This window comes from Aotus nancymaae, unplaced genomic scaffold, assembly GCF_030222135.1.
Source record: "Aotus nancymaae isolate 86718 unplaced genomic scaffold, 86718_ANA_hifiasm-v0.15.2.pri h1tg000014l, whole genome shotgun sequence".
In the NCBI taxonomy this organism is placed as follows: Eukaryota; Metazoa; Chordata; class Mammalia; order Primates; family Aotidae; genus Aotus; species Aotus nancymaae.
In genome coordinates, this window is record NW_026988425.1 from 56,554,443 (window position 1) to 56,580,073 (window position 25,631).

Here is a 25,631-nt window from a genome sequence, read left to right on the forward strand (position 1 = left end):
TCCTGACCTCCAGTGATCCGGCCACCTCAGCCTTCCAAAGTGCTGGGATTACAGGCGTGAGCCACCGTGCCCACCCGTTATTATTTTTGAAATGGGGGTGTGTGTGGGAGGAGGAACTCTATATTTTCCAGGCTGGCTTCGAACTCCTGGGCTCAAGTGTTCCTGCTGCCTCAATCTCTGGAATACCTGGGACTACAGGTGAGCACCACTGTGCCTGGGTAAGTTCTCTTTTTAAGGATAAGAAAATTTAGGTGACTATGCTAGCTTTTAGCAGAGGCAAGCAGAACTGGATTTATGTCGTTTAAAATTTTTCCACTCTTGCTATTGCTCAAGAGTAAGCGCCCAGCAATTTGGGTAAGTTAAAAAATAAATATTTGCCGGAGGGTGGGTGGACTGATGGGAGTAAGATTCTTTAAATAACTCTTCTCTGCCATGATGGATCCGCAAGGGATATCTAGAATAGAAAGGGTGAAATGGTTCTCACTGAGGCTTCAATCAACCAGGGAGATAATTGAGCTCCTCGGGAGTGGAGCTAACCAGACTTATGGTTTCCATGGTGATGGATCCGGCTAGTACGGACTCCGGCTCTTTATATTGCGCAAGCGCACACAACTGATTTGTGTACCCCGCGCCTTTGGGTTCGAAGAGAAAGCCCCTCCTTCCTCTTCCCGCCGTTAGCCTATCGCTTTCTCCCTTTGCCGGTCGCGGGCGCCCTGCGCGCCTGTGACGTAGTTTTCGCGCGTCCGCGTCTTTTGGAGCCGCGACGCTAAACATGGCGTGTTCCTAGAAGTCGCTTTCGGCATCAGTAGGCGGCGGCGTGGGGACTGGCAGCCTGGGGCGCGGGACCAACCGACGCCACTTCGTGTTGGGAAGTGGGAGCGGGAGGGCCGGGTAATTCCCGACCGAATCAAACGGTGAGTCCCCGGCCCAAGAGCTACAGATTTCGCGCGAATGGAAGGGAGTGAGTTGGGCACCCGAGATCCGAGAGGCAAGGGAGGAACGTGAGGCTACCGGGAGATGAGGGATACCAGTAGCGAGGCAAGGGCGGCCTGTAGGCTTGGCTGTCTGCGTAACCTTAGGAACCCGGGGAGCTGGGGGCTGGCCGAGGCAGCCCGGGAGTGGGCAGCATGGTAGCGGAGCAGTCAGGGTGCGGGGTGGGAGGGACTGTATGCTAGGCTGAGCAGAGCCGAGGGTACCCATCGTGGTCACGGTTGCGGACCTGGGTGATGCATTTGCCCTTGGAGGATAGCTGGTGCAAATTTTGAGATAAAGTGGTTATCTCGAGTATAAGACCGTTGTGCATTATTACTGCGCACACGACCTTGTTGATAATAGCAATACTGTGATAGCCTTAAACATTAGACCCTTACATGCCTTTAATGAAAAAGTGAAGGTGGTTGTCCGTTTATAGAGATGAGCTTCATGGAGAGGTATGGCCGCCAATTCTCAAGCTCAGCGACTCCTGCAGATTTATATTTGGGGGTATTTATGATTCAGCAAAACTACTTTGGCTCATTGCATTTGTCATTTTTCTTTATTATTTTGTGACATGGTGGTGAATGAGAGAAGTACTCCTACCTGAAAGTGATTTGACTAAATATCAAGGAATAGTGAATTACCTATTAGTACCAAGGTTGCAGTTGACATACCTACATACCTCCTCCCCTCCATAATTAAAATGAGCTCAGTTGTAGTGTGGTAGTGCCCTTCAGATTTCGGTGTTTCTTCAGAAGGAAGTAAGGAAGAGCATTGCAGCCATAATGCTCCCTCCCACCCCCGTCCTTGGATAGGAATTTTCCTCCTCCATTTTCATGTTATTTCAAACTTCTCTGTTCAGTAGAGAAGCTTCATATTAAGGGCAGGGTGACTCTTCTATAGGAGACATCCATTGCATGACACCTTTTACATCTTTCATCACTGAGGAAAATTTCTGTGAAATTAGAAAAATTTTCCCTATTGATTATGATAGGACTGGTATTTTCTCTGTTTCTGCTGTAACCTAGTACAGGGTACAGTAGAAACAGTTTACATGTAGTAGTGGTTTGTGGCCATATATTATGATCCCAGGGTGGGAAGGTAGTCTCTGCGCTAGTTGCACTTCCTAAAGCCAAGGAGAATTTTCATCACAAACACATTTGTCTGTGGCAATGTGTTAGAGGTTTTAAACAAATATGTAAAGAGTGTTTGATCACTAGTAGAAAAAACTTCAGATTTTGTTATGTTAGAATATATTTACATTTGGAATCAAACCAGAATGCAGAATGATCCTTATAGGCATGTGACTATTAAAATACACTTAAGATTTTTTTCCAGAAACAATTTTTTCCCCAGTGATAAAAATATTTAAATTTTGTGTAAGGGAATGTTTGGCTAGTTGGATTTTGACCTTTGTGTTACATGTTTGTACCTATGTGTGCGTATGTATTTAACCTCACTTCTAATTCAGTGTTACTGATGGTAATATTTTTTCCTTTCTTTATCAGCTTCAAATGGGGACTGTTAATTTCAGAGCATTTAAGGAATGGCAAAACACATTTAGTGCAAATGTGAGTCTGTAGTGTCTTGGTTTTCTGACTATCAGACTGATTACAGATAAGTCCACAATTACAAGCTTTGCAGAGCTTAAGTTGCATCAGTGTTCTTTATCCTTGCTACTCCAGTACCCAGTAAACGTTTGTTATTAAATGAACACCTAAGTTGTGGTTAGAAATGCATGATCTGAGGCTCAGTCTAGAGCTGCTGAATCAAAATCTGCATTTTTAACAAGATATCTAGATTAAAGGAATGTTCAGTAAATCTTGAGATGCACTACTTTGGTTGGTAACAGTTGAAGAACACTGAGGTAATGCACAAAGCTGTATGAAAATTTATAGCATCATTTACTTTAATCTGAGGTAATCTTATGCTGATTATCCAGTCTGATGAAAGTGAGGCCTGGAAAGGATACTCTAGATTTATAACTCAGGTTCTGACTCATTCCAGTGCTTTTTCTTTTGCTGGTTACTGTCAGAGCTTGTTATATTAAAAATGGACTAATGTTCATGAATGACAGGCGTTCATTCAATAACAAATGTTTACTGGGTACTGGACAGACAGCCCAACAATCCTGTGTGTCCCTGCTTACTGTACCTGTTTATCATGGTGGCATTAATCCACCACCTTCCCTCCTTTTTTATCCCCACCTCGAGGTGGAGTTTCACTCTTGTTGCCCAGGCTGGAGTGCAATGGCATGATCTTGGCTCACCACCTCACCACAACCTCCACCTCCCAGGTTCAAGAGATTCTCCTGCCTCAGCTTCCTGAGTTGCTGCGATTACAGGCTACCACCACGCCCTGCTAATTCTTTGTATTTTTAGTAGAGATCGGGTTTCTCCAGTTGGTCAGGCTAGTCTTGAACTCTCCACCTCAGGTGATCTGCCTGCCTTGGCCTCCCAAAGTGCTGGGATTACAGGTGTGAGCCACCGCACCTGGCCAACTACCTTCCCTCTTTACTTTATTTTGATGTTGTTGTTATTGTTTGAGACGGGGTCTCGCTGTACTTTTTTTTTTTGAGACAGTGTTTCGCTCTTGTTGCCCAGGCTGGAGTGCAATGGTGCGATCTCGGCTCACCGCAACTTCTGCGTCCTGGGTTCAAGCAATTCTCCTGCCTCAGCCTCCTGAGTAGTTGGGACTACAGGCATGTGCCTCCATGCCCAGCTAATTTTTTTTTGTATTTTTAGTAGAGATGGGGTTTCACCATGTTGACCAGGATGATCTCGATCTCTTGACCTTGTGATCCACCTCCTCGGCCTCCCAAAGTGCTGGGATTATAGGCATGAGCCACCGCGCCCGGCTTTGTTGTTGTTGTTGTTGTTTTTTGAGATGGGGTCTCACTGTCACCCATGCTGCAGTGCAGTGGTGCCATCTCTGCTCACTACAAGCTCTACCTCTGGGGTTCAAGCGATTCTCCTGCCTCAGCCTTCTGAATAGCTGGGATTATAAGTGCCTGCCACCACACTTGGCTAATTTTTATATTTTTAGTAGATACAGAGTTTCACCATTTCAGCCAGACTGGTCTTGAACTCCTGACCTCAGGTTAGCCATCCACTTTAGCCTCCCAAAGTGATGGAATAACAGGCCCCTTTTTTACTCTTTTTTTTTTTTTTCAGATGGAGTTTCCCTCTTGTTGCCCAGGCTGGAGTGCAATGGCACGATCTAGGCTCACTGCAATCTCTGCCTCCTGGGTTCAAATGATTCTCCTGCCTCAACCTCCTGAGTAGCTGGGATTAGAGGCATGTGGCACCACGCCCGGCTAATTTTGTATTTTTAGTAGAGATGGGGTTTCTGAAGGGTGGAAGTCCAAGATCAAGGTTCAGATAAGATTGATTTCCTGTAAGACCTCCATCCCTGGCTTGCAGATGGCCACCTTCTTGCTGCCTCTTCTCGTGGTAGTCATCCCTGTGTGTACATGCGTTGCTGCTGTTTCTTTTTCTTTCTTTCTTTTTTTTCTTTTCCTCCGCTCTTGTCTCCTAGACTGGAGTGCAGTGGTGCGCTCTTGGCTCTTGCCTCAGCCTCCCAAGTAGCTGGGATTATATGCATATGCCACCACGCCTGGCTAATTTTGTATTTTTAGTAGTGATAAGGCTGGTCTCCAACTCAAGACCTGAGATGAGGTCTCCCAAAGTGCTAGGATTACAGGCGTAAGCCACTGCTCCCGACCTTCAACTATTTACTTATCAAATCTTGTTTCAATTCTTTACTCCTGACTTCAGGCCCAGGCCTCCCAAAGTGCTGGGATTACAGGCGTGAGCCACTGCGCCCGGCCTTCAACTGTTTACTTATTTATCAAATCTTGTTTGAATTCTTTCATCTACTTCTTTTTCCCTACTGCTACTACACTGGCTCAGATTATCATTTATCATCTGGACTTTTGTGTAAACCTTGTAAGTTGACTCTTTGTTTCCAAGCATACAGACCATTCCTCTCCACCCTGCCTTTTACTCAAGACAGATTGTGTTGGTGTTCTGCAGTCCTTTCGTTGCACACCTTCAGATTAAAATCCAAAGTATGTAGTTTTGGGACTAAGGACCTTAGGCCCGGTGCAGTGGCTCACACCTGTAATCGCAGAGCTTTGGGAGGCCAAGGCTGGCAGGTCACCTGAGGTTAGGGGTTTGAGACAAGCCTGGCCAACATGGAGAAACCCCATCTCTACTAAAAACACAAAAATTAGCTGGCCATGGTGGTGCATGTCTGTAATCCCAGCTACTCAGGAGGCCGAGACAGGAGAATTGCCTGAACCCAGGAGGCGGAAGTTGCAAGTGAGCCAAGATCGTGCTATTGCACTCCATCCTGGGACACAAGAATGAAACTCTGTCTCAGGAAAAAAAAAAAAATAAGGACTTTAATGATTTGGACGTTGTCCACTTTTTGTTTTCACCTTCTGTTCACATTCTGGACCACTTCCCTCACGTTCTTGTGTCGTGGCAAACTATTTACAATTCCTCAAGAGTGTTAGGATGTCTTTAAAAGTTCAGGCCTTTATATGCCTAGAATATACCCATCACCTGTCTGACAGACAGGTAACTCCTACTCAACTTATAGGACTTATTTCAAATGCTACCCTCTTCCCCTCTGGGAAGCCTCATTCTCTATCTCTTTAAAAGTCATAAGAGACAATCTTGCTATGTTGCTCAGGCTGATCTCAAACTTCTGGCCTCAAGTGATCCTTCTGCATCAGCGTCCCAAGTAGCCGAGATTACAGGCATGCACTACTGCACCTGGATGGAAACCTCAATCTCTCTAGAGTGAGTTAGGTTCTCCTCTTAACCGTCCTCCGTGGTGGTTTATCATAGCCTTTATGCTATATTATAATTGCTGTTTGTATTTTTTCTTCTTTAGACTTGATTGAAAGACCCACTTATTTTTTGTCTCTCAGAGTAGTGTCTGACCAGTAGAGGCTGCTTCATTATTGAATATTGTGAGTGCAAGTTGAATTACTAGGGGGTTGAAAAGAAGGTGGAATGTTACATATTTGAGGTTAGATCAGGTAGGATTGAAAAATCAAAGATTTGACTACTTTTTGTGGCTTTACACAATGAACTGTAAGCAGAACTTGAGATTTATTTATTGAATTCATTTATTTAACAAGTATTTATTCATCACTTTCATATGTGCCAGGTACTCTTCTAGATACTAGAGTATAGCTTTGAACAAATTGAAGTTTCTGGTGTTTAAATACTAATCAAAGGAGTCTGTACTATAACCACATATATTTTATTTTATTTTATTTATTAATTTTTTTTGGTAGGGGATGGAGTATTACTTGTCGCGCAGGCTAGAGGAATGCAGTGGCGCGATCTTGGCTCACTGCAACCTCTGCCTCCCAGGTTTAAGCAGTTCTGCCTTATCCTCCGAGAAGCTGGGATTATGAGCATCTGCCATCATGCCCAGCTAATTTTTGTATTTTTAGTGGAGACGGGGTTTTATTATGTTGGTCAGGCTGGTCTCGAACTCCTGACCTCTAGTGATCCACCTACCTTGCCCTCACAAAGTGCTGGGCTTATAGGCGTGAGCCATCACACTCAGCCAACACATATATTTTATAGTTTAAAATGTATGTGTTTACAGTACAGTAAGCTATTAACAGTACAGTACTATGAACAGTATTCATATAGTTAATAGTATTATGCAGAAAAATTAAGAAGTATATAGGGAACATAAAGATTCTTGATTGAGGAGTGAGCTGTTTTAGATTGGCAGTTAGTGGAGACCTCTTTAAATAGCAGACAACTTGAGCAGAATGGAATGCCATCAAAGAGCAAGACGTGCTTTTATCTAGAGACCAGAGCTTTCCAGCCAGAGGGAATAAATTGTACAAGGGAAGGATAAGATAAATTTTATATATTTTTCACTAAAGATGGACGCATGTCTCCAAGTCTCTGTTACTATACATAACTAGGATGTACAGACAAGTTAGTCCTTGTCTCCTTATTCTTGTATGCCTAGTCTCCTTTATGTTAGACATTGCCTTTATTATTATATTTAAAAAATTGCTTCATGTTTAGTTTGACTAGAATTCAAAAACACATTCATGTCTTTGCCTCAAATTTTCTTTTGGTAGAGTGATGAAATATTTAACTATAGAAGTGGAAGCAGTGCTGTAAAGAAGTTCTTAGGTGTCATATTTTGCCTCAAGGTGAGGTTTTTGTTTTTATGTTTTGAATCTCATCTTTCTTGCATTGCATTACTCCCTAGGTGCCCATTCATTTCTTTCCCTCAGGAGCTCAGCCTTCTTTGCCCTATCCTCTTGAACCCTGTAATCCCTATTACATTTGGGCCGGGTGGTTGTTTTTCCCAAATGGTCATTGAGAATTCTAAAGTTCCTTGCTTCCCCCAGCCCTCCTTGAGGGGAAAGGATGCTTGGAACATACTCTTTGGAATGTAGTACTTCTTACCATCAGGTGTCACTGCAGACTATTCAGTTTATTTTATTTTATTTTATTTTATTTTCTAGATGGAGTTTCACTCTTGTTGCCTAGGCTGGAGTGCAGTGGCACGATCTTGGCTGACTGCAGCCTCTGCCTCCTGGGTTCAAATGATTCTTCTGCCTCAGCCTCCCAAGTAGCTGGGATTACAGGTGCATACCACCATACCCAGCTCATTTCTCATATTTTTAGTAGAGACAGGGTTTCACCATGTTGGCCAGGCTGGTCTCGAGCGCTTGACCTCAGGTGATCCACCCACCCCATCCTCCCAAAGTTCTGGGATTACAGGCCTAAGCCACGGCTCCCTCCAAACACATTTCTAACAAGCAGGAGTTTGCAAGTTTTTTTGGAAATACCAAGCAGAGTTTAGGTCCTTTGAAACTCTTGAGTAGATTTGATGTTCTAGGAGTAGGGAAGAGAAAGCAAGCAAATAGCACCTCTCTTTGATGTCACATATATTTTGTTGTGCATTTTTTCGTCCCAAACAAACCAGTTTTTGACAGTCTGCATGAAGTGTCATAGGGCAGGTGTCTGCAGCCCTCAGGCCATGGACCAGTATCAGTCAGTCTATGGCCTGTTAGGAACTGGGCCACACTGCAGGAGTTGAGCATTGGGGGTGAGTGAGCATTACTACCTGAGGTCCATCTCCTGTCAGATCAGCAGCAGCATTAGATCCTTGTAAAAGCTCCAACCCTGTTGTGAACTGCACATGCAAAGGATCTAGGTTGTGCACTCCTTATCAGAATCTAACTAATGCCTGATGATCTGCAGTGGAACAGTTTCATCCAGAAACCATCCTCCCCTGCCCTCGACCCCTCTCCCACTGCTCTGCCCCATCTGTGAAAAAATTGTCTTCCATGAAACCTTGTTCCTGGTGCTAAAAAGGTTGGGGACTGGTGTCATAGGGAATAACATCAGTAGCCCTGGTGGTTCTTTTTTTTTTTTTGAGACGGAGTTTCGCTCTTGTTACCCAGGCTGGAGTGCAATGGCGTGATCTCGGCTCACTGCAACCTCTGCCTCCTGGGTTCAAGCAATTCTCCTGCCTCAGCCTCCCGAGTAGCTGGGACTACAGGCGTGCGCCACCATGCCCAGCTAATTTTTGTATTTTTTAGTAGAGATGGGGTTTCACCTTGTTGACCAGGATGGTCTCAATCTCTTGACCTCGTGATCCACCCACCTTGGCCTCCCAAAGTGCTGGGATTATAGGCATGAGCCACTGCGCCCAGCACCCTGGTGGTTCTTTTAGCTGAAGGTATTTGGGAAGTATATGGAAGCATCTTTAATTAATCTCTGTGAAGTGTTAATAACATATAGTATGCAGGGACAGAGATGCTAAACAACCTGCAATGCATGCACAGAGAAGTATTTTCTTATCCAAATTGCCAAAGACTTCTGCTGAGAAACTGAAATGAATCCAGATGTTGCTGTACACATTTGAATCCAGATGTTGTAGTACACACTAGCATCTTTGGAACCACCTTGTCTTATGCTGAAAGTCTTATGTTCTTTCACCTTGCTTTAATTTCTTGATCTTTTTGGCCCTGAGTTAACATCAGATATTGTAGAAACTATAATATAAACTTTTTTTAAGAGACAGGGTCTTACTATGTTGTCGAGGCTGGTCTCGAACTCCTCAGCTCAAGTGATCCTCCAACCTCTGCCTCCTAAAGTGCTGAGATTACAGGGTGAGCCACCATGCCTGGCCTATATAAGTAAAAAAAAAATTTTTTTTTTTTTTTAAGATGGAGCTTCAAAACACTCTTGTTGCCCAGGCTGGAGTGCAATGGTGGGATCTCAGCTCACTGCAACCTCCTCCTCCCGGGTTCAAGTGATTCTCAGCCTCTCAAAGTGCTGTGATTATAGACATGAACCACCATGCCTGGCCCACATTTTTAAAAAATTAAAAAACTTTTTTTTTAGAGACAGAGTCTCACTCTGTTGCCTGGGCTAGAGTGCAGTGGCACAGTCTTAGCTTACTTACAAACTCAAACTCCTGGGTTCCTCCCTACTGAGCCTCCTGAGTAGTTAGCTGGGACGGTTTGTGCCACCACTTGTAACAAATTTTTTTTTTTTTTATGGAATTGAGGTCTTGCTATGTTGCCCAGACTGGCCTCGAATTCCTGAACTGAAGCTGTCCTCCCACCTAGACCTCCCAGAGTGCTGAAATTACTGACTTGAGCCACCACGCATGGCCATCTCTTGTGGATTTTGACATTTACATGGTCAAAGCACTTAAAAAAAAATAGCTTTATTGAGCTGTAATTCACAGTCCATGTAATTCACCCACTGAAAAAAGTGTACAATTCAATGGTTTTTAGTATACTCACAGAGTTGTGCTACCATCATTACAATCAGTTTTAAAACATTTTCATCATCCCAAAGAGAAACAGTGACCTATAAGCAGTTGCCCCACATTTTCCGCCAGTTCCCTAGCCTAGGCAACCATTTATCTACTTCTTGTTTTATAAAATTGCCTATCCTTTATATTTCATATAAATGGAGTCATGCAACATGTTTTTTTTTTTTTTTTTTTTTAGAGAGCAGCAACTGGGGTGCATTTATTTCCTCCTGGGCCTGGCAGGCTGGGAGCAGAATATAGACAAAGGCACTGGGGCACGTGGGCCTGGCATGGCCTGGAGCTTGGCTGCCTGGGTGGCAACTGTGAAGGGTGTGCCAGGGCGTGCAGGGACTGGAGTCATCCTCCCAGAACTGGGAGAGGGCCCTTGGGGCACGGAAGCATCACAAGTGCTAGGCTTGGCACAGGGACACAGGAGAGGCTACAGAGCAGGTGTGCATGGGGCGTGGTGGGAGTGGGGAGACCCTTGGGCAGAGCTTGTTAGAGTATCCTAGAGCCAGGGGGAACTCAGGCAGGGCATGTTGGGCCCCAGATGTTGAGAAGTTGGGTAACAAGTGTTGGGAGAACAAAAGCTTGTGGGTCAACCGGCCCCACGAAGATGTGACTGCAGACCGGATCGGCCCTGGGAAAGACCGAGGCTCCAGGTGACTCCTAAAGCGAGGCGGTGAGGGGGTGGGTCTAGGGGTCCCATTCAGGAATACATAGCTGCAGCCACTCCTGGATGTTCACCTGGATTTGTCCAGTGCCATCTTTGTCAAGAGATTTGAAGGCGCGGAACATGGCATCCAGCCTGACCAAGCAGCTGATGAAGTTGTCAAAATCCATGTTCCCACTTTCATCTGAGTAGCATCTGATGATCATGTTGTAGAGATGCTCGTTCAGGTGGAACCCTGCTGCCTCAAAGGCCCCTGGGAGTTCATTGCTGCAGATGGTTCCTGACCGGTCAGTGTCAAACTGTTTGTATATGGCCTGCCACCTTTTGATGTTGTTCCACAGGTACTTGAATTCCTCAAAGCCCAGCTTGCCTGTGGTGTCGCTATCCATCACGGCCACCATGCTGCGACATGTGTCAATGCCAAAACCATCAGTCTTCAGATCAGGGTGTCGTGTCACGACCTTGTTGAGAATGTTCATGAGTTCTGTGGCACTGACCTCCATGTCATCTCCAGCCAGCTGGGCAAAGAGTCTCCGGAACTGCCGGACCTCCTCACTCTCGTTGGCCTCAATGTTGGAGTAATGTGTGCGTGGGGGCGGGGGCTCCGGGTTATACTGCGCAGCCGCCTCGCTGATGGCGCTGATAACTCCGCCTGGGATGCGCATGGCCGTTCCACCGCCACCACCGCCTCCACCGCCGCCGCCGCCGCCGCCGCCTCCGCTGCCTCCGCCCCTGGCCCCGGCCCCGCTGATCAGGCCGCCAAGCACATTCCCCAGGCCCCCACCCAGGCCCCCGCCTCCCCCGCCGCCGCCGCCGCCCTTTAAGAACGAGTTAACCAGGAACATGGCCGAGACTCACTGCACCGCACAGGTCCGAAGGTCCCGTGGGGTCTGTTCCGCTGCCGCTCCCGGGCCTCCCCAACATTTGGTTTTATTTGACTGGCTTCTTCCGCTTAGGGTGATGTTTTCAAGGCTCATTCATGTGTTACAAAATTTTATTCCTTTTTATGCAAAATAATACTTCATTGAATGGAAATACCACATTTTGTTTTATTTATTTAATTTTTTGAGACAGAGTCTCACCGTGTGGCCCAGGCTGGAGTTCAGTGGCGTGATCTTGGCACACCGCAGCCTCCGCCTCCCAGATTCGAGTGATTCTCACGCCTCAATCTCCTGTGTAGCTGGAATTACAGGTGCACGCCACCATGTCCGATTGATTTTTGTATTTTTAGTAGAGATGCAGTTTTACCATGTTGGCCAGGCTGGTCTCAAGCTCTGGACCTCAGGGGATCCACCCACCTCAGCCTCCCAAAGTGCTGGGATTATACGTCTGAGCCACTGCGCCTGGCTGAAATACCACATTTTATTTACCCATTTATCATATGATGGATATTTGACTTGTTGTCAGTTTTTGGCTATCATGAATAATGCTGCAGTGAACATCTGTGTACAAATTTTTGTATGGACATACTAATTTCTCGTGAGTATATGTCCAAAGGTAGAATTGCTACATTATATGTTATTCTGTGTTTAACATTTTGAGGAACTACCAGACTTTTCCAAAGTGGCCATTTTGCATTCGCACCAGTAATGCATGAGGGTTGCAGTTTCTCCTTACTGATGGCTCATCTTTTTTTAAAAAGCTGGACACCATCGATCAGATCGTTATCTTTTTGATTATAGCAGTAGTAGTGGGTATGATATCATTGTGGTTTTATTTTTTTAATTTTAATTTATATATATATATATATATATGATGGGGTTTCACCATGATGGTCAGACTGGCCTTGAACTCCTGACCTCAGGTGATCCACCCACCTTGGCCTCCCAAAGTGCTAGGATTACAGGCGTGAGTCACCACACCCGGCCTTAATTTGTATTTTTTTTTTTTTTTTTTTTTTTTTTTTTTTTTTTTTGAGACGGAGTTTCGCTCTTGTTACCCAGGCTGGAGTGCAATGGCGCGATCTCGGCTCACCGCAACCTCCGCCTCCTGGGTTCAGGCAATTCTCCTGCCTCAGCCTCCTGAGTAGCTGGGATTACAGGCACGCGCCACCATACCCAGCTAATTTTTTTGTATCTTTAGTAGAGACGGGGTTTCACCATGTTGACCAGGATGGTCTCGATCTCTTGACCTCGTGATCCACCCATCTCGGCCTCCCAAAGTGCTGGGATTACAGGCTTGAGCCACCGCGCCCGGCAATTTGTATTTTTTAATAGAGATGGGGTTTTTTCCACGTTGCCCAGTCTGGTCTTGAACTCCTGAGGCTCAAGCAGTCCGTCAACCTCAGCCTCCCAAGGTGCTGGGATTATAGGTGTGAGCCACCTCGCCCAGTCTCATTGTGGTTTTGTTTTGTGTTGCCCTAATTGCTAATGATGTTGAGCATCTTTTCATATACTTATTGATCATTTCAGTGTCTTCTTTAACCACCTATTTAAAGCCTTTGCCTGTTTTTAAATTGAGTTATTTATCTTTTTATTATTGGGTTGTATATTCTTTGTATATTCTAAATCCAATTCCCTTATCAGATGTATGGTTGGCAAGTATTTTCTCTCATTCTGTGGGTTGTCTTTATGTCCTTTTTTTTTTTTTTTTTTTTTTAAGAGACTGAGTTTCACCATGTTGGCCAGGACGGTCTCGATCTCTTGACCTCGTGATCTGCCTGCCTTGGCCTCCCAAAGTGCTGTGATTACAGGTGTGTGCCACCATGCCTGGCCATCTTCACTTTCTTGATAGTGTCATTTGGTGAAGTTAATTTTTTTTTTTTTTTGGAGACAGGATCTTACTCTGTCACCCAGGCTGGAAGGCAGTGGCACAATCATGGCTTACTGTAGCCTGGACCTCCTGATCACAAGTGATCCTCCTGCCTCAGCTTCCTGAGTAGCTGGGCCTATAGGTGTGTGCCATCATGCCCAGCTAATTTAAAATTTTTGTAGCCACGAGTTCTTGCTGTGTTGACTAGGCTGGTCTCAAACTCCCGGGCTCAGTGATCCTCCAGCCTTGGCATCCCAGAGTGTTGGGATTGCAGGTGTGAGCCACTGCCCCTGGCCAAAATCTTTCATTAAAAAAAAAAAAAAAATACAGTCAACTCTCTATATTTGCCCTTTCTGCACCTGCTGGTTTAACCAATGATATATTGAAAATATTCAAAAAGATTAAATAATAAAACAAAAAATACAGTATAGCAACTATTTATATAGCATTTGCATTATATTAGGCATTATAAGTAATCTATAGGTGCGTTAAAGTATATGGAAGGATATGCATGTGTTATGCAAATACTACTATGTCATTTTATGTAGGGGACCTGGGCATCCTTGGATTTTGCTATCTGTGGGTGATCCTGGAACCAGTCGCTCTCATATATTGAGAGAGAACTGTATAGGCATTTACAGCTCTAAACGTCTCTCTAATCTACATCTCAGAAATAGTAATCTACATCCTATTCTGACTATATCTCAGAAGTTTTGGTATATCGTGTCTCCATTTTCATTCATTTCAAAATATTTTCTCATTTTCCTGTGATTTCTTTGAGCTGTTGGTTAGTTATATAGGAGTGAGTTTTTTCATTTCCAATGTTTGTGAAGTTTTTGTATGAGAACATATTTGTATCATTTCAATTCTTTTAAATTTATTGAGGCTTGTTTTGTGGCCTAGCATATGGTCTATCCTGGAGAATGTTCCATGTGTACTTGAGAAAAATGTTGTTGAGTGGAGTATTCTGTAAATGTCTGTTAGGTCTCGTTTGTGAGTTAATGTGGTTCTAGACTTGTATTTCCTTGTTGATCTTTTTCTTAGTTCTATCCATTACTGAAAATGGAGTATTAAAATCTCCAAATGTTATTGTAACTCAGAATCCCGGCTTTAAAATGCATTTAAAAATTTTTCTCTTCTTAATCTTTTTATCTTTTTTTTTTTTTTTGAGACAGTGTCTTCCTCCATCACTCAGGCTGGAGAACAGTGGCACAATCTCATCTCACTGCAGTCTCAGCCTTCTGGGCTCAAGCAGTCCTCCCACCTCAGCCTCCCAAGTAGCTGTAACCACAAGGGCATGCCACCTCACCTGAGTTTCACCATGTTGGCCAGGACGGTCTCGATCTCTTGACCTCGTGATCAAAAAATACAATATTTGTTGCATTTTTGGTAGAGAAGGGTTTTTACCATGTTGCTCAGGCTGGTCTTGAACTTCTGAGCTCAGGCAATCTGCCTGCGTCAGCATCCCAAAGTGCTGGGTGTGAGTACAGGTGTGAACCACCACGCCAGGCTCCTTAATCTCAGAAAGTAGTCTAACAATTTATCTTATTAAATTAATTAATTAATTGATTAATTTGTTTGAGATGGAGTCTTGCTCTATAGCCAGACTGGAGTACAGCGGTTTGATCTCAGCCCACTGCAACCTCTGCCTCCCGGGTTCAAGAGGTTCCCCTGCCTCAGCCTCCCAGGTAGCTGGGACTACAGGTGCGTGCCACCATGCCTGGTTAATTTTTGTATTTTAATAAAGATAGGGTTTCACCATGTTGGCCTGCTGGCCTTGAACTCCTGACCTCAGGTGATCCTCCTGCTTCAGCCCCCAAAAGTGCTGGGATTACAGGTGTGAGCCACGTTAGCCACTGTGCCCGGCCTTATTTTATTTTTTGAGACAGTCTCCTCTGTTGCCCAGGCTCCAGTGCAGTAGTGCACTCTCCTCAGTGCAACCTGTGCCTTTTGGGTTCAAATGATTCTTGTGCCTCAGCCTTCTGAGTAGCTGGGACTATAGGCATATGCCATGGTATGCCTGGCTAAATTTTTTTTATTTTTAGTAGAGATGGAGCTTGCTATGTTGGCCAGGTTGGTCTCAAACTGCTGATCCCAAGTGATCTGCTCACCTTGACCTCCCAAAGTGCTGTGAATACAGGCGTGAGCTACCATACCTGGGCCTTACAGTGTATTTAAAACTCTTTATTTTCCTCCCTTTCCCACCAGGCATTCCTGTGCACAGTACTCAGTTACCTAATTGTGTGCTTGCTTAGAAATTCCAGGGGCTATTTTTTTTTTTTTTTTTTGAGACGGAGTCTTACTCTGTCACCCAGGCTGGAGTGCAGTAGTGTAATATCAGTTCACTGCAACCTTTACCTCCTGAGTTCAAGCAATTCTTCCAGGGGCTAATTTTAAAACAAACCAGGCATAGAGACTCAGTTGTGGAATCCTTCTGCTTAGTAGTTACAGATAGTCTACCACCACCAGGCTGAAGTCAAGATGATGCCAACTGTACCACTGGATAGGTGATTACTCAAGATAGCCATTGAAAGAAGGCATGCAGACCAGGCATGGTGGCTCATACGTATAATCCCAGCACTTTGGGAGGTTGCGGTGGGCGGATGACCTGAGGCCAGGAGTTCGAAACCAGCCTGGCCATCATGGTGAAACCCCAGCTCTATTAAAAATACAGAAATTAGCCAGGCATGGTGGCACATGCCTGTAATCCCAGCTATTTGTGAGGCTGAGGCACAAGAATCATTTGAACGGGAGGCAGAGGTTGCAGTGAGCTGAGATGGCGCTGCTGCACTTCAGCCTGGGTGACAGAGCTAGCCTTACAAACAAAAGTAAAATAAATAAGGCTTGCAGACCCTTACCTTCCTGCATCACTCCTGTATGTTTCTTATACCAAGTTTTTCTCCTTAAACCTCTTCACTCAGCCTAAAAAACTGAGATGGTTCCTTTGAGGCTTGAGCTAGGCTGTTTTCCCATCTACTGACGTTTAAGTAAAAGCTGCGATTCTTTTACCACACCATACTTTGACTTCTGAGTGGCAAATGGTCAAACTTAGGTTGGCTACATTATTTATTGTGGTGTGGTACCTCTGCTCTTTGAACAAGCTGTTGTGGGCACAATTGAGGCTCACTATTCTTGGCCTGCTGCTCTGTGGTAGAGCTTCTGCCCCAGGAGTGGTACCTGGATAGAAGAAGAGAGCCCTAGACCTCTAGCTGTGTTTGCCTGGTGTAGAACTTCTGCAGCATATAGCTGGGCTGTATGAGAAATGCTGGCTGACTGGCTACCAGCATTTCTCATACTGGGGAGAAACCGTAGCCCTCAGCTGGGAGTTAGAATGAGAGTGAGCCCTGTGTTCTTGACTATAGGTCCCTGGAGTAGAGTTTCCTGACACTGTGGGGCAGGGCTGGGTTTGTGGCTCAAAAGCCACAGATTCTTACTGTTCCTACCAAGATTTGGTACTATTTGTTGCATAGATGTTTTTGTGTTTGCTGCATGTGCTTAAGACATTTTCCAGAGACTTTGAGCTTTTTATAATTTTCACTAGTTAGGGTTGTATCCCAGAGGAGAGGGTCTGTGGAGCTACTCATGTCATTCCAGAAATATTCTTTCTCTTCTCTTGTAATTTTTTTTTTAGACAGTCTTGCTTTGTTGCCCAGGCTGGAGTGCGATGGCACAATCTCGGCTCACTTCAGCCTCCGCCTCCCGGATTCAAGTGATTCTTCCATCTCAGCCTCCCGAGTAGCTGGGACTACAGGAACCTGCCACCACGCCCGGCTAATTTTTGTATTTTTAGTAGACATGGGGTTTCACCATATTGGCCAGGCTGGTCTTGAACTCCTGACCTTGTGATCCGCCTGCCTTGGCCTCCCAAAGTGCTGGGATTACAGACGTGAGCCACTTACTCTGCCTCTAATTCTTTTAAACTGGAAGTTAGGTCAAGTCTTGATTAGGTTAATGTTGACCATTTTTGATGTTTCAGAGGTGAGGCTGTGGGCTGCTTATTTCATCACATCAAGAGGCACTTAAGTTTAAATTGTGTTGCTGTTGTTGATAACTGAATTTGCTCTCTTGGTTAAGCTGGTGACTGACGATGGCTTTCTTTATTTTAAAGGTTTGTTTCTTCATTACAATTGGCAAGTAATCTGTGGAGTGACAGTTGGACACACTGGGAGCATTCTGTTCCTCAACAACTGTTCTTTCATTTAATAATTTTAGCATGGGTTATTTACCCATGCTTGAATAAATAATTTCATTGTGGGAATCCTTTTTATTTTGAAACAGTCTTCTTCAGTTTTTACTCTAATATTGGCATTTTTAAAAAAAGTGGCTCTTCTTAATGTGTTGGCATTTAGTAGACTTGCTGGGGTTATTGTTTATGTGAAATGCCCTAAAACTAATGACAAACACAGATAATACGAATATTCTACAGAAAATTATGATGTATGGGTGAAATTGAAGTCAGTACACGTCTAAGAAATCTGTTAATGACAGACAAAGATGCTGAATTTTCTTTTGTTTACTTGTTTGTTTTAATGAGCAGTTTTATGTTTCAGACTATAGGCACATTTGTATACCCTTGGGCTTTGGGTTTTTACCCATTAGATGAACCACTCATATTGGTTCTGTGTGGGAGATATACTGGGTGCCAACTGGTATAGTAGAAACGTACTTTTCACAATTTGTCTTAACAGTAAGAATAGCTTCCTCTGCCTCCCACCCTAGTAGCCCACAGATTGTGGGAAGACAACAGAGACTATTCTGATTCTTATCCTAACAACTACTGCAGTGTCTGGCACAAAATAGGTGCTCCAGAAATGTATGAACTGAGCTCTTCCCCCTAGACTGGATGCTTCTTAAGAGCAAGGATCAAAGCAAGGAGAGGACCTGGATGGGGCAGGGTACAGGAAGGAGGTAGGGATGGGAAACTCTAGCAGATTCCACTAAAACAGGTAAAATGGTGAGGGTAAGTGGGGTATAAGGATAAGAATACATAAACTTAAGGATGGCTTGGCTGTGTGTGTTTATGTTCTCTGCATAATCTTTACTTTAGGGGAAAATTGTTTTGAGGGTTGGCAGTAGTCAGTGATTTTTTTTTAGTAGTAGCCCAAAGCAAGGCCGTGACTTTTATCTTTATTTCTTTGGTGGAGGGAGTGGGATGAGGATGAGTTGTGGTAGAGCTTTCTCCATTCATATGCTGATATCAGTATATTTATATTCTTCTTATCCTATGGCTATTTTTATACCTGTATGAAAAGTCTAGACAATTTGTTCCTGCCCTCTTCTCCAACTTCATCTTCTACCACTTTCCCCTTTTCTCACTAAGTGTCAGTCATATTGGCCTTCTTAAGTTTGTTTCTAATCCCAAGGCCTTTTTTTCTAGTTGTTTTCCCTGTCTGAAGCTCTGCCTTCTGATCTTTGCTTGGTTGGTTTTCTCTTGTCATTCATGTCTCATAAATGTCACTTCTCAGAAGCCTTCCCTGCCTGAATACGCAATCTAAAGGGACACACTCAATTGTGGTCAGTCTGTTTTTTTGAGACAGGGTTTCATTGTTGCCCAGGCTGGAGTGCAGTGACGGTATCACAGATCACTGTAGCCTGAACCTCCCTGAGCTCAGGTAATCTTCCCACCTTAGCCTCCTTAGTAGCTGGGACTACAGGTACACACAATCACATCTGGGTAATTTTTGTATTTTCTGTAGAGACAGGATCTTGCTGTGTTGCCCAGGTGGGTCTTGAAGTCCTGGGCTCAAGTGATCTGTCTGCCTCAGCCTTTCGAGTAGCTGGGATTACAGGCGCCTACCACCATGCCCAGCTAATTTTTGTCTTTTTAGTAGAGACGGGGTTTCACCATGTTGGCTGGGCTGGTCTTGAACTTCTGACCTCGTGATCCACCTGTCTTGCCCTCCCAAAGTGCTGGGATTACAGGCGTGAGCTACCGTACTAGGCCAATTATAATTATTTTAACAAAGGTATTAATTTGCTTTGGCTATATTCTTTATAGGCTAATAACTTTCAGACTTTTACTGTCTGGAGCATTCTTCAGTTTTAGAGATGCTACTATCACTAAGCTATATCAACACAGTACAAAGCTATTCCCTGTCACCCCTGCACTAAGAACTTTGACTTATTTTCTGTTAAATTTTATTTTAGCTTTCAATTTTAATCCTTCTATTTTGTACATATATATTGTGAATAACTATACATAACTTGCTAAGTATACAGTTGTATACAATTTTGGGGGTGATTAGAAACAGAATCCTAGAGAATTCAATAAATTCAAGAAATTATATATTTGTTGAATGGCTTCAGCTACATGGTATAGGATTAGATGACCTAAACCTTAAGATCCTTTCTGACTTAGATTTTTGTTTAGTAGGTCAGTTTGACTTTTTTCCCCACAGCATTTCATTTTGTGTATTTCTTAAGATGATCTGGACATGTACCACTGATGGCACATTAAGATGATGTTACAAAGTATTTTACCAGTGAGTCAAAACAATTCTTTTTTAGTTTTCTTTTCTATCTTCTGATTTTGTCAAGTATAATGTTAGGTGCTACCATATGATTTAATGCTTTTATAACATTCATTCATTCATTCATTTAGAGATGGAGTCTTGCTCTGTCTATATGGTTTAATGCTTTTATAACATTTATTTATTTGTTTATTTAGAGATGGAGACTCTCTCTGTCGCCCAGGATGGATTGCAGTGGCGCGATCTCACCTCACTGCAACTTCCACCTCCTGGGTTGAGGCAATTTTCTTGCCTCAGCTTCCTGAGTAGTTCAGGAGCGCACCATCACACCTGGCTAACTTTTGTATTTTTAGTGGAGACAGGGTTTTTACCATATTGGTCAGCCTGGTCTCGAATTCCTGACCTTGTGATCTGCCCACCCCGGCCGCCCAAAGTGTTGGGATTACAGGCGTGAGCCACCGTGCCTGGCCTATAACACTTATTTATTTATTTTTTTTGGTGGTGGAGTTTCACTCTTGTTGCCTAGGCTGGAGTGCAATGGCGTGGTCTTGGCTCACTGCAACCTCTGCCTCCTGGGTTCAAGTGATTTTCCTGCCTTAGCCTCCCTAGTAGCTGGGATTATAGGCTAACTTTTGTATTTGTAGTAGAGATGGGGTTTTACCATGTTGGTCAGGCTGGTCTCAAACTTCTGACCTCAGATGATCCACCCATCTCAGCCTCCCAAAGTGCTGGGATTACAGGATTGTGCCACTGTGCCCGGTCCTATAATACTTTTTAATCTCCTTTTTAAAATGAAGACAGAGGGCATTATGTTTAGTCTTGGGCACATAATGGTACTTACTCAAAATGTAAAACCTTTGAAGTTTGTGTGCGTCTCCCCTCCCTCAATTTATTATCTTCTATTTATGGAAAAGTGAAAGATAGTTTCCTTTAGGAATAAATTGATTTAAGCAAAAGTAATTTGATTATGAATTTTAAAGAAGATTATGGGTATACACAAAGAAGGCAGAAAGGCAGAAACATGAAGGAATAGATGAATAGGAGTAATTGAGAACATGAAAGGTCTTTGTCTCCGTTTATATTATTGTTAATTTTTTATTACTTATAGTGTATATTCAAGTATGTTAACTTACCATTGCCAGGTTTCCATGGATCTCAATAGTGCCAGCACCGTTGTTCTTCAGGTCTTAACACAGGCCACCAGTCAGGATACTGCTGTGTTAAAACCAGCTGAGGAGCAGTTGAAGCAGTGGGAGACACAGCCAGGTTTCTATTCAGTGTTGCTGGTAAGTTGTTCTAAAATTGTTTTCTTTTTAATAAAATGAGACAACATTAATTTAATTGTTTTTAAAACTTAGTTTTATTGGTAGTTTAGTGAAATAGATTCATATATTTGGCTGCTGTAGCCTCTGCCATTGTCTCACTACTTTATGACTTCTTAAGGGTTGATAAGAAATATTTGTTCATAAATATAAAAATAAGCAAGGCATATGTAACATCTGTTCAGAAGGCAAAACTGTGATGATCTTCGGTTTTAATATGTTATAGTAGCTACTATCAGGACTTCGGGTAGCACACTTTCATATTCTGTCTTTATCTTTACCTCACATAATTTATGTTGCAATAGTGGTTCAGGTCTCCTCATCAGGCATACCGCGTCTTTCACTTTAAAATGTTTTCTTTACTCGTCTAAAAATTTCATTCTCTTGACACAACTGATGTTTTCTTGATGTAATGGGAAATAGTATAATTAATTAACAATATGTGCTTTAACCAAACCTTTATTGGAGTTTAAAGTTTTTGACTAGTTAATCAAAATTATTTTCTCAATGCCAGAATGAAAGAAGTCTTTTTGTGTTAAACAGCTTCCTTATACTTTTCTTCGGAGAAATTGAGAACTCTGATTAGTGTTTAAGGTTTAGCTCTGGTCAGGACAACAAAGCTGGGTTGGGTTAAAAACTGATTCAATATTTGTGACTGGGTCATAGAGTCAGAGCAAAATTGTTTACCATATCTTGCAAAATAAGTGATAGCAGTTGTCATATACTTTTTGGCCCAAAAAGTTTGATTTGTTTATTAGATTGAAGAAAATATTGGTTGTGACTGTAAGGGAAATTGTTTAGAGTCATACTTTTTATTCTGAATATAACAAAAAAAGTTGACTGTTTGGGTCAGTAACAAAAAGGTTAAAAAAAAAAGATTGATTTTAAAAGATGCTAAAGAAAACATCTTATTCTTTATGTAATCCTAGCATCATGTTTGTACATTTTAGGTATAGTATAAATCTTTAGAAATTATCTTGAGTAGGGCCGGACGTGGTGGCTCACGCCTGTAATCTCAGCACTTTGGGAGGCCGAGGCAGGTGGATCACCTGAGGTCAGGAGTTTGAGAGCAACCTGACCAACATGGTGAAACCCCATCTCTACTAAAAATACAAAATTAGCCAGGTGTGGTGGCGCCTGTCTGTAGTCCCAGCTACTTGGGAGGCCGAGGCAGAATCGCTTGAACCTGCGAGGCGGAGGTTGCAGCGAGCCAAGATTCTGCTGTTGTACTCTAGCCTGGGCAACAAGAGTAAAACTCCATTGGAAAAAAAAAAAAAAAAAGATAATCTCTTGAGTATCTTTACTCTCCTTACGCTTATTTAAATGAATATGCTCTATAATTAGAATTGAGCTGTTTCAGGCCAAAATATAAAACACTTTTAGAATTTCTTATTTCAATTACTGCTGGACCTTAAAAACCAATAGGTGTTGCTTAACTGTTGTCTTTTTATGTATGAATAACTATACATTGTTAATAATTTTAAATGCCTAGGTCTTTTTTTAAAAAAAAATAGAGACAGGGTCTTGCTTTGTTGCCCAGGCTGGTCCCAAACTCCTTGGGCTCAAGTGATCCTCCCGCCTCGGCTTCCCAGTGTCTTGATTTTTACTAGCTATAATTTTCTTCTTAAGGGAGGGATATAACATTTCTTTTATATTATGGAACAGATTATATTTATAGTAGATGAACAAGCTGCTGTGTTTTAATCTTCCTTTTTCCTCTATACTCACTTTGTTGGCACATTTGATCTTCCCTAGCTGTCCATTCTAGTCAGGAGACTCCTATATTGTATACATCATGTATACATGATCTCAGGTTTGTGTTCTAGTCCTGTTATTCAAAGTACTTATAGGATATTTCAACTTGGATTGACATCTGCAGCTTAACTTTTCTTGTTTTCCCAAGCGTAGTTGAGATAAACTGAGACTCACCAACTTTCACAATATTCCCATATTACTTCCATTCATTCTCTCATTTGCTCAATAGAAAGTTATGAAGTTTCTGCTTTGCCAGGCGCTATGCTAGGATCTAGGCATAAGACAAGACTCAATCTAGTATAGAAGGTGGACATGTAATGTGTCCAAATGTAACATGTAACATGTAACAAATGTGATTAATCTGGTAAAAGAAGTGCATCTTTTATAATGGAGACCCAAAAGAGGGACTTGCACCCAGTTGCCAGCGGTTTGAAGGAATAAATGGGAGTTACACAACTATTGTAATTCTTTTTTTTGTATTTACACGATTTTCTAAAAATGACTATATAGCGTACATTCCTTTTTTTTTTTTTTTCTGAGACGGAGCCTCGCTCTGTTGCTTAGGCCCGGAGTGCAGTGGCAGAATCTCAGCTCACTGCAACTTTCGACTCCCGTGTTCAAGCAGTTCTCCTGTCTCAGCTTTCCGAGTAGCTGGAATTACAGGTGCCTGCCACCATGCCTAGCTAATTTTTTGTCCTTTTAGTAAAGATGGGGGTTTCAGCATGTTGGCCAGGCTGGTCTTGAACTCCTGACCTTAAATGATCCACCTGCCTCAGCCTCCCAAAGTGCTGGGATTACAGGTGTGAGCCACCACATCCAGCCTGCATTCCTTTTTAACAAAATACTTGGCTGGGTGCAGTGGCTCATTCCTGTAATCCTAGTACCTTGGGAGGCCAAGGTGGCTAGATCACCTGAGGTCAGGAGTTCCAGACCAGCCTGGCCAACATGGCAAAACCCCATCTTTGCTAAAAATACAATAGGTAGCTGGTCATTACACACCTGTAATCCCAGTTACTCAGGAGGCTGAGGAAGGAGAATCGCTTGAACCTGGGAGGTGGAGGTTGCAGTGAGCTAAGATCACGCCACTGTACTCCAGCCTGCGCAACGGGAGTGAAATGCCATCTCAAATAAAAAAAAGAGTTATAAATATTTTTCTTTTTTTCTTTTTCTTTTTTTTATCTTTTTGAGACAGAGTCTTGCTCTATTGCCAGGCGGGAGTGCAATGGCGCGATCTCGGCTCACCGCAACCTCCGCCTCCTGGGTTCAGGCAATTCTCCTGCCTCAGCCTCCTGAGTAGCTGGGATTACAGGCACGCGCCACCATGCCCAGCTAATTTTTTTTTGTATTAGTAGAGACGGGGTTTCACCATGTTGACCAGGATGGTCTTGATCTCTTGACCACGTGATCCACCCGCCTCGGCCTCCCAAAGTGCTGGGATTACAGGCTTGAGCCACCGCGCCCGGTCTCAATCTTCTTGACCTCGTGATCTGCCCACCTCAACCTCCCAAAGTGCTGGGATTATAGGCGTGAGCCACCGTGCCTGGCCATAAATATTTTTCTATAGCAAAGAACGTACTTCCACATCATTTTTAGCTTTGGTATTTTTGTACACAAGGTTTAGAAGGTCACCTCTGGGAATTTGAGTTGTTTTTGGTCTCAGACAAAGTGTAATAATAGTCATTATTATTATTATTTGTATTAACATAATGAATACATTCTTTTGAGTAATGAAGTTGCATTATTCACATCACATCTAGCTTTGTATCTCTTTTTTTGACGGAGTTTTGCTCTTGTTGCTCAGGCTGGAGTGCAGTGGTGTAATCTCAGCTCACCACAGCCTCTGCCTCCTGGTTTCAACTGATTCTCTTGCCTCAGCTTCCAGTAGCTGGGGTTACAGATGCCTGCCACCACGCCCAGCTAATTTTTGTATTTTTAGTAGAGATGCAGTTTCTCCATGCTGGCCAGGCTGGTCTCGAACTACTGACCTCAGGTGATCCACTGCCTCAGCCTCCCAAAGTGCTGGGATTACAGGCGTGAGCCAACAGTGTCCCGCCTTATCAAACTTATTTGTAATTGTTTCCATAAGGAGGGTACTATGAAATAGGCTTATTTCATAGCATGTATTAACAACCCTGGGGCCTTGACTCCTTTGAATCGGTGCTGTAGTGGGACTACTTTTTCTAATTTGGAAGTTAGGTGTTTTACTGGATATGTGCGGGGTTATGGTATTGATTTGAAACATAATTAGGTTTGCTTGTTTCTGAATTTAATCTTTTTACTAGGGGAGTTTTCAAACACACCTAAAAGCAGAATAGTACAATGACTCTCTACGTGTTTTTCACTCAGCTTAAACAGTTAACATACAACTGAGCAGGTATACTTCCTTATATGAATTGTAGAACTATATATACTTCATAAATATCAATATGATACATGTAGTGATAGAATGTAAACAAATTTAATAAAAAGATTTGTCTAGGCAGGGAGTGGTGGCGCACACCTGTAATTCCAGCACTTTGGGAGGCCGAGGTGGTTGGATCACCTGTGGTTAGGAGGTTGAGACCAGCTTGGCCAACATGGTGAAACCCCATCTCTACAAAAAGAAATGCAAAAAAATTAGCTGGGTGTGGTGGCAGGCACCTGTAACCCCAGCTATTTGAGGGATTGAGGCTAGAGAATTGCTTGAACCTGGGAGGTGGAGGTTGCAGTGAGCCAAGATTGTGCCATTGCACTCCAGCCTTGGAGACAAGAGCGAAACTCTGTCTCAAAAAAAAAAAATGTGTCCATACTTTATTGTGAGTACATTAATTATACTTTTTACTTATTCCATGCTAATTCTAATATTATGTTTTTTATTTA

The 25,631-nt window shown here is 43.2% G+C and overlaps 2 protein-coding genes across 2 annotated transcripts in view; one reads left to right on the top strand and one right to left on the bottom strand.

The window, feature by feature from the left end:
- The first annotated feature begins 767 nt into the window (after positions 1 to 767).
- Positions 768 to 25,631, top strand: part of IPO11 (importin 11) — a 227,782-nt gene continuing 202,918 nt past the window's right edge. Inside the window, exons 1-2 of the mRNA XM_012462294.2 lie at positions 768 to 914; positions 20,838 to 20,981. Coding sequence (XP_012317717.2) covers positions 20,844 to 20,981 — 138 coding nt within the window. The 5' untranslated portion in view covers positions 768 to 914; positions 20,838 to 20,843. The remainder of the gene's footprint in view (positions 915 to 20,837; positions 20,982 to 25,631) is intronic.
- On the bottom strand, positions 9,993 to 11,319 carry LOC105723975 (calpain small subunit 1-like). Its single transcript, XM_064375776.1, has one exon. It carries the CDS (start codon positions 11,317 to 11,319, stop codon positions 10,498 to 10,500), a length of 822 nt encoding a protein of 273 aa, XP_064231846.1. The 3' UTR covers positions 9,993 to 10,497.

Excerpts from the sequence above, each read along its gene's own strand:
- LOC105723975 (XM_064375776.1), bottom strand. The coding sequence starts at position 11,319 with ATGTTCCTGGTTAACTCGTTCTTAAAGGGCGGCGGCGGCGGCGGGGGA.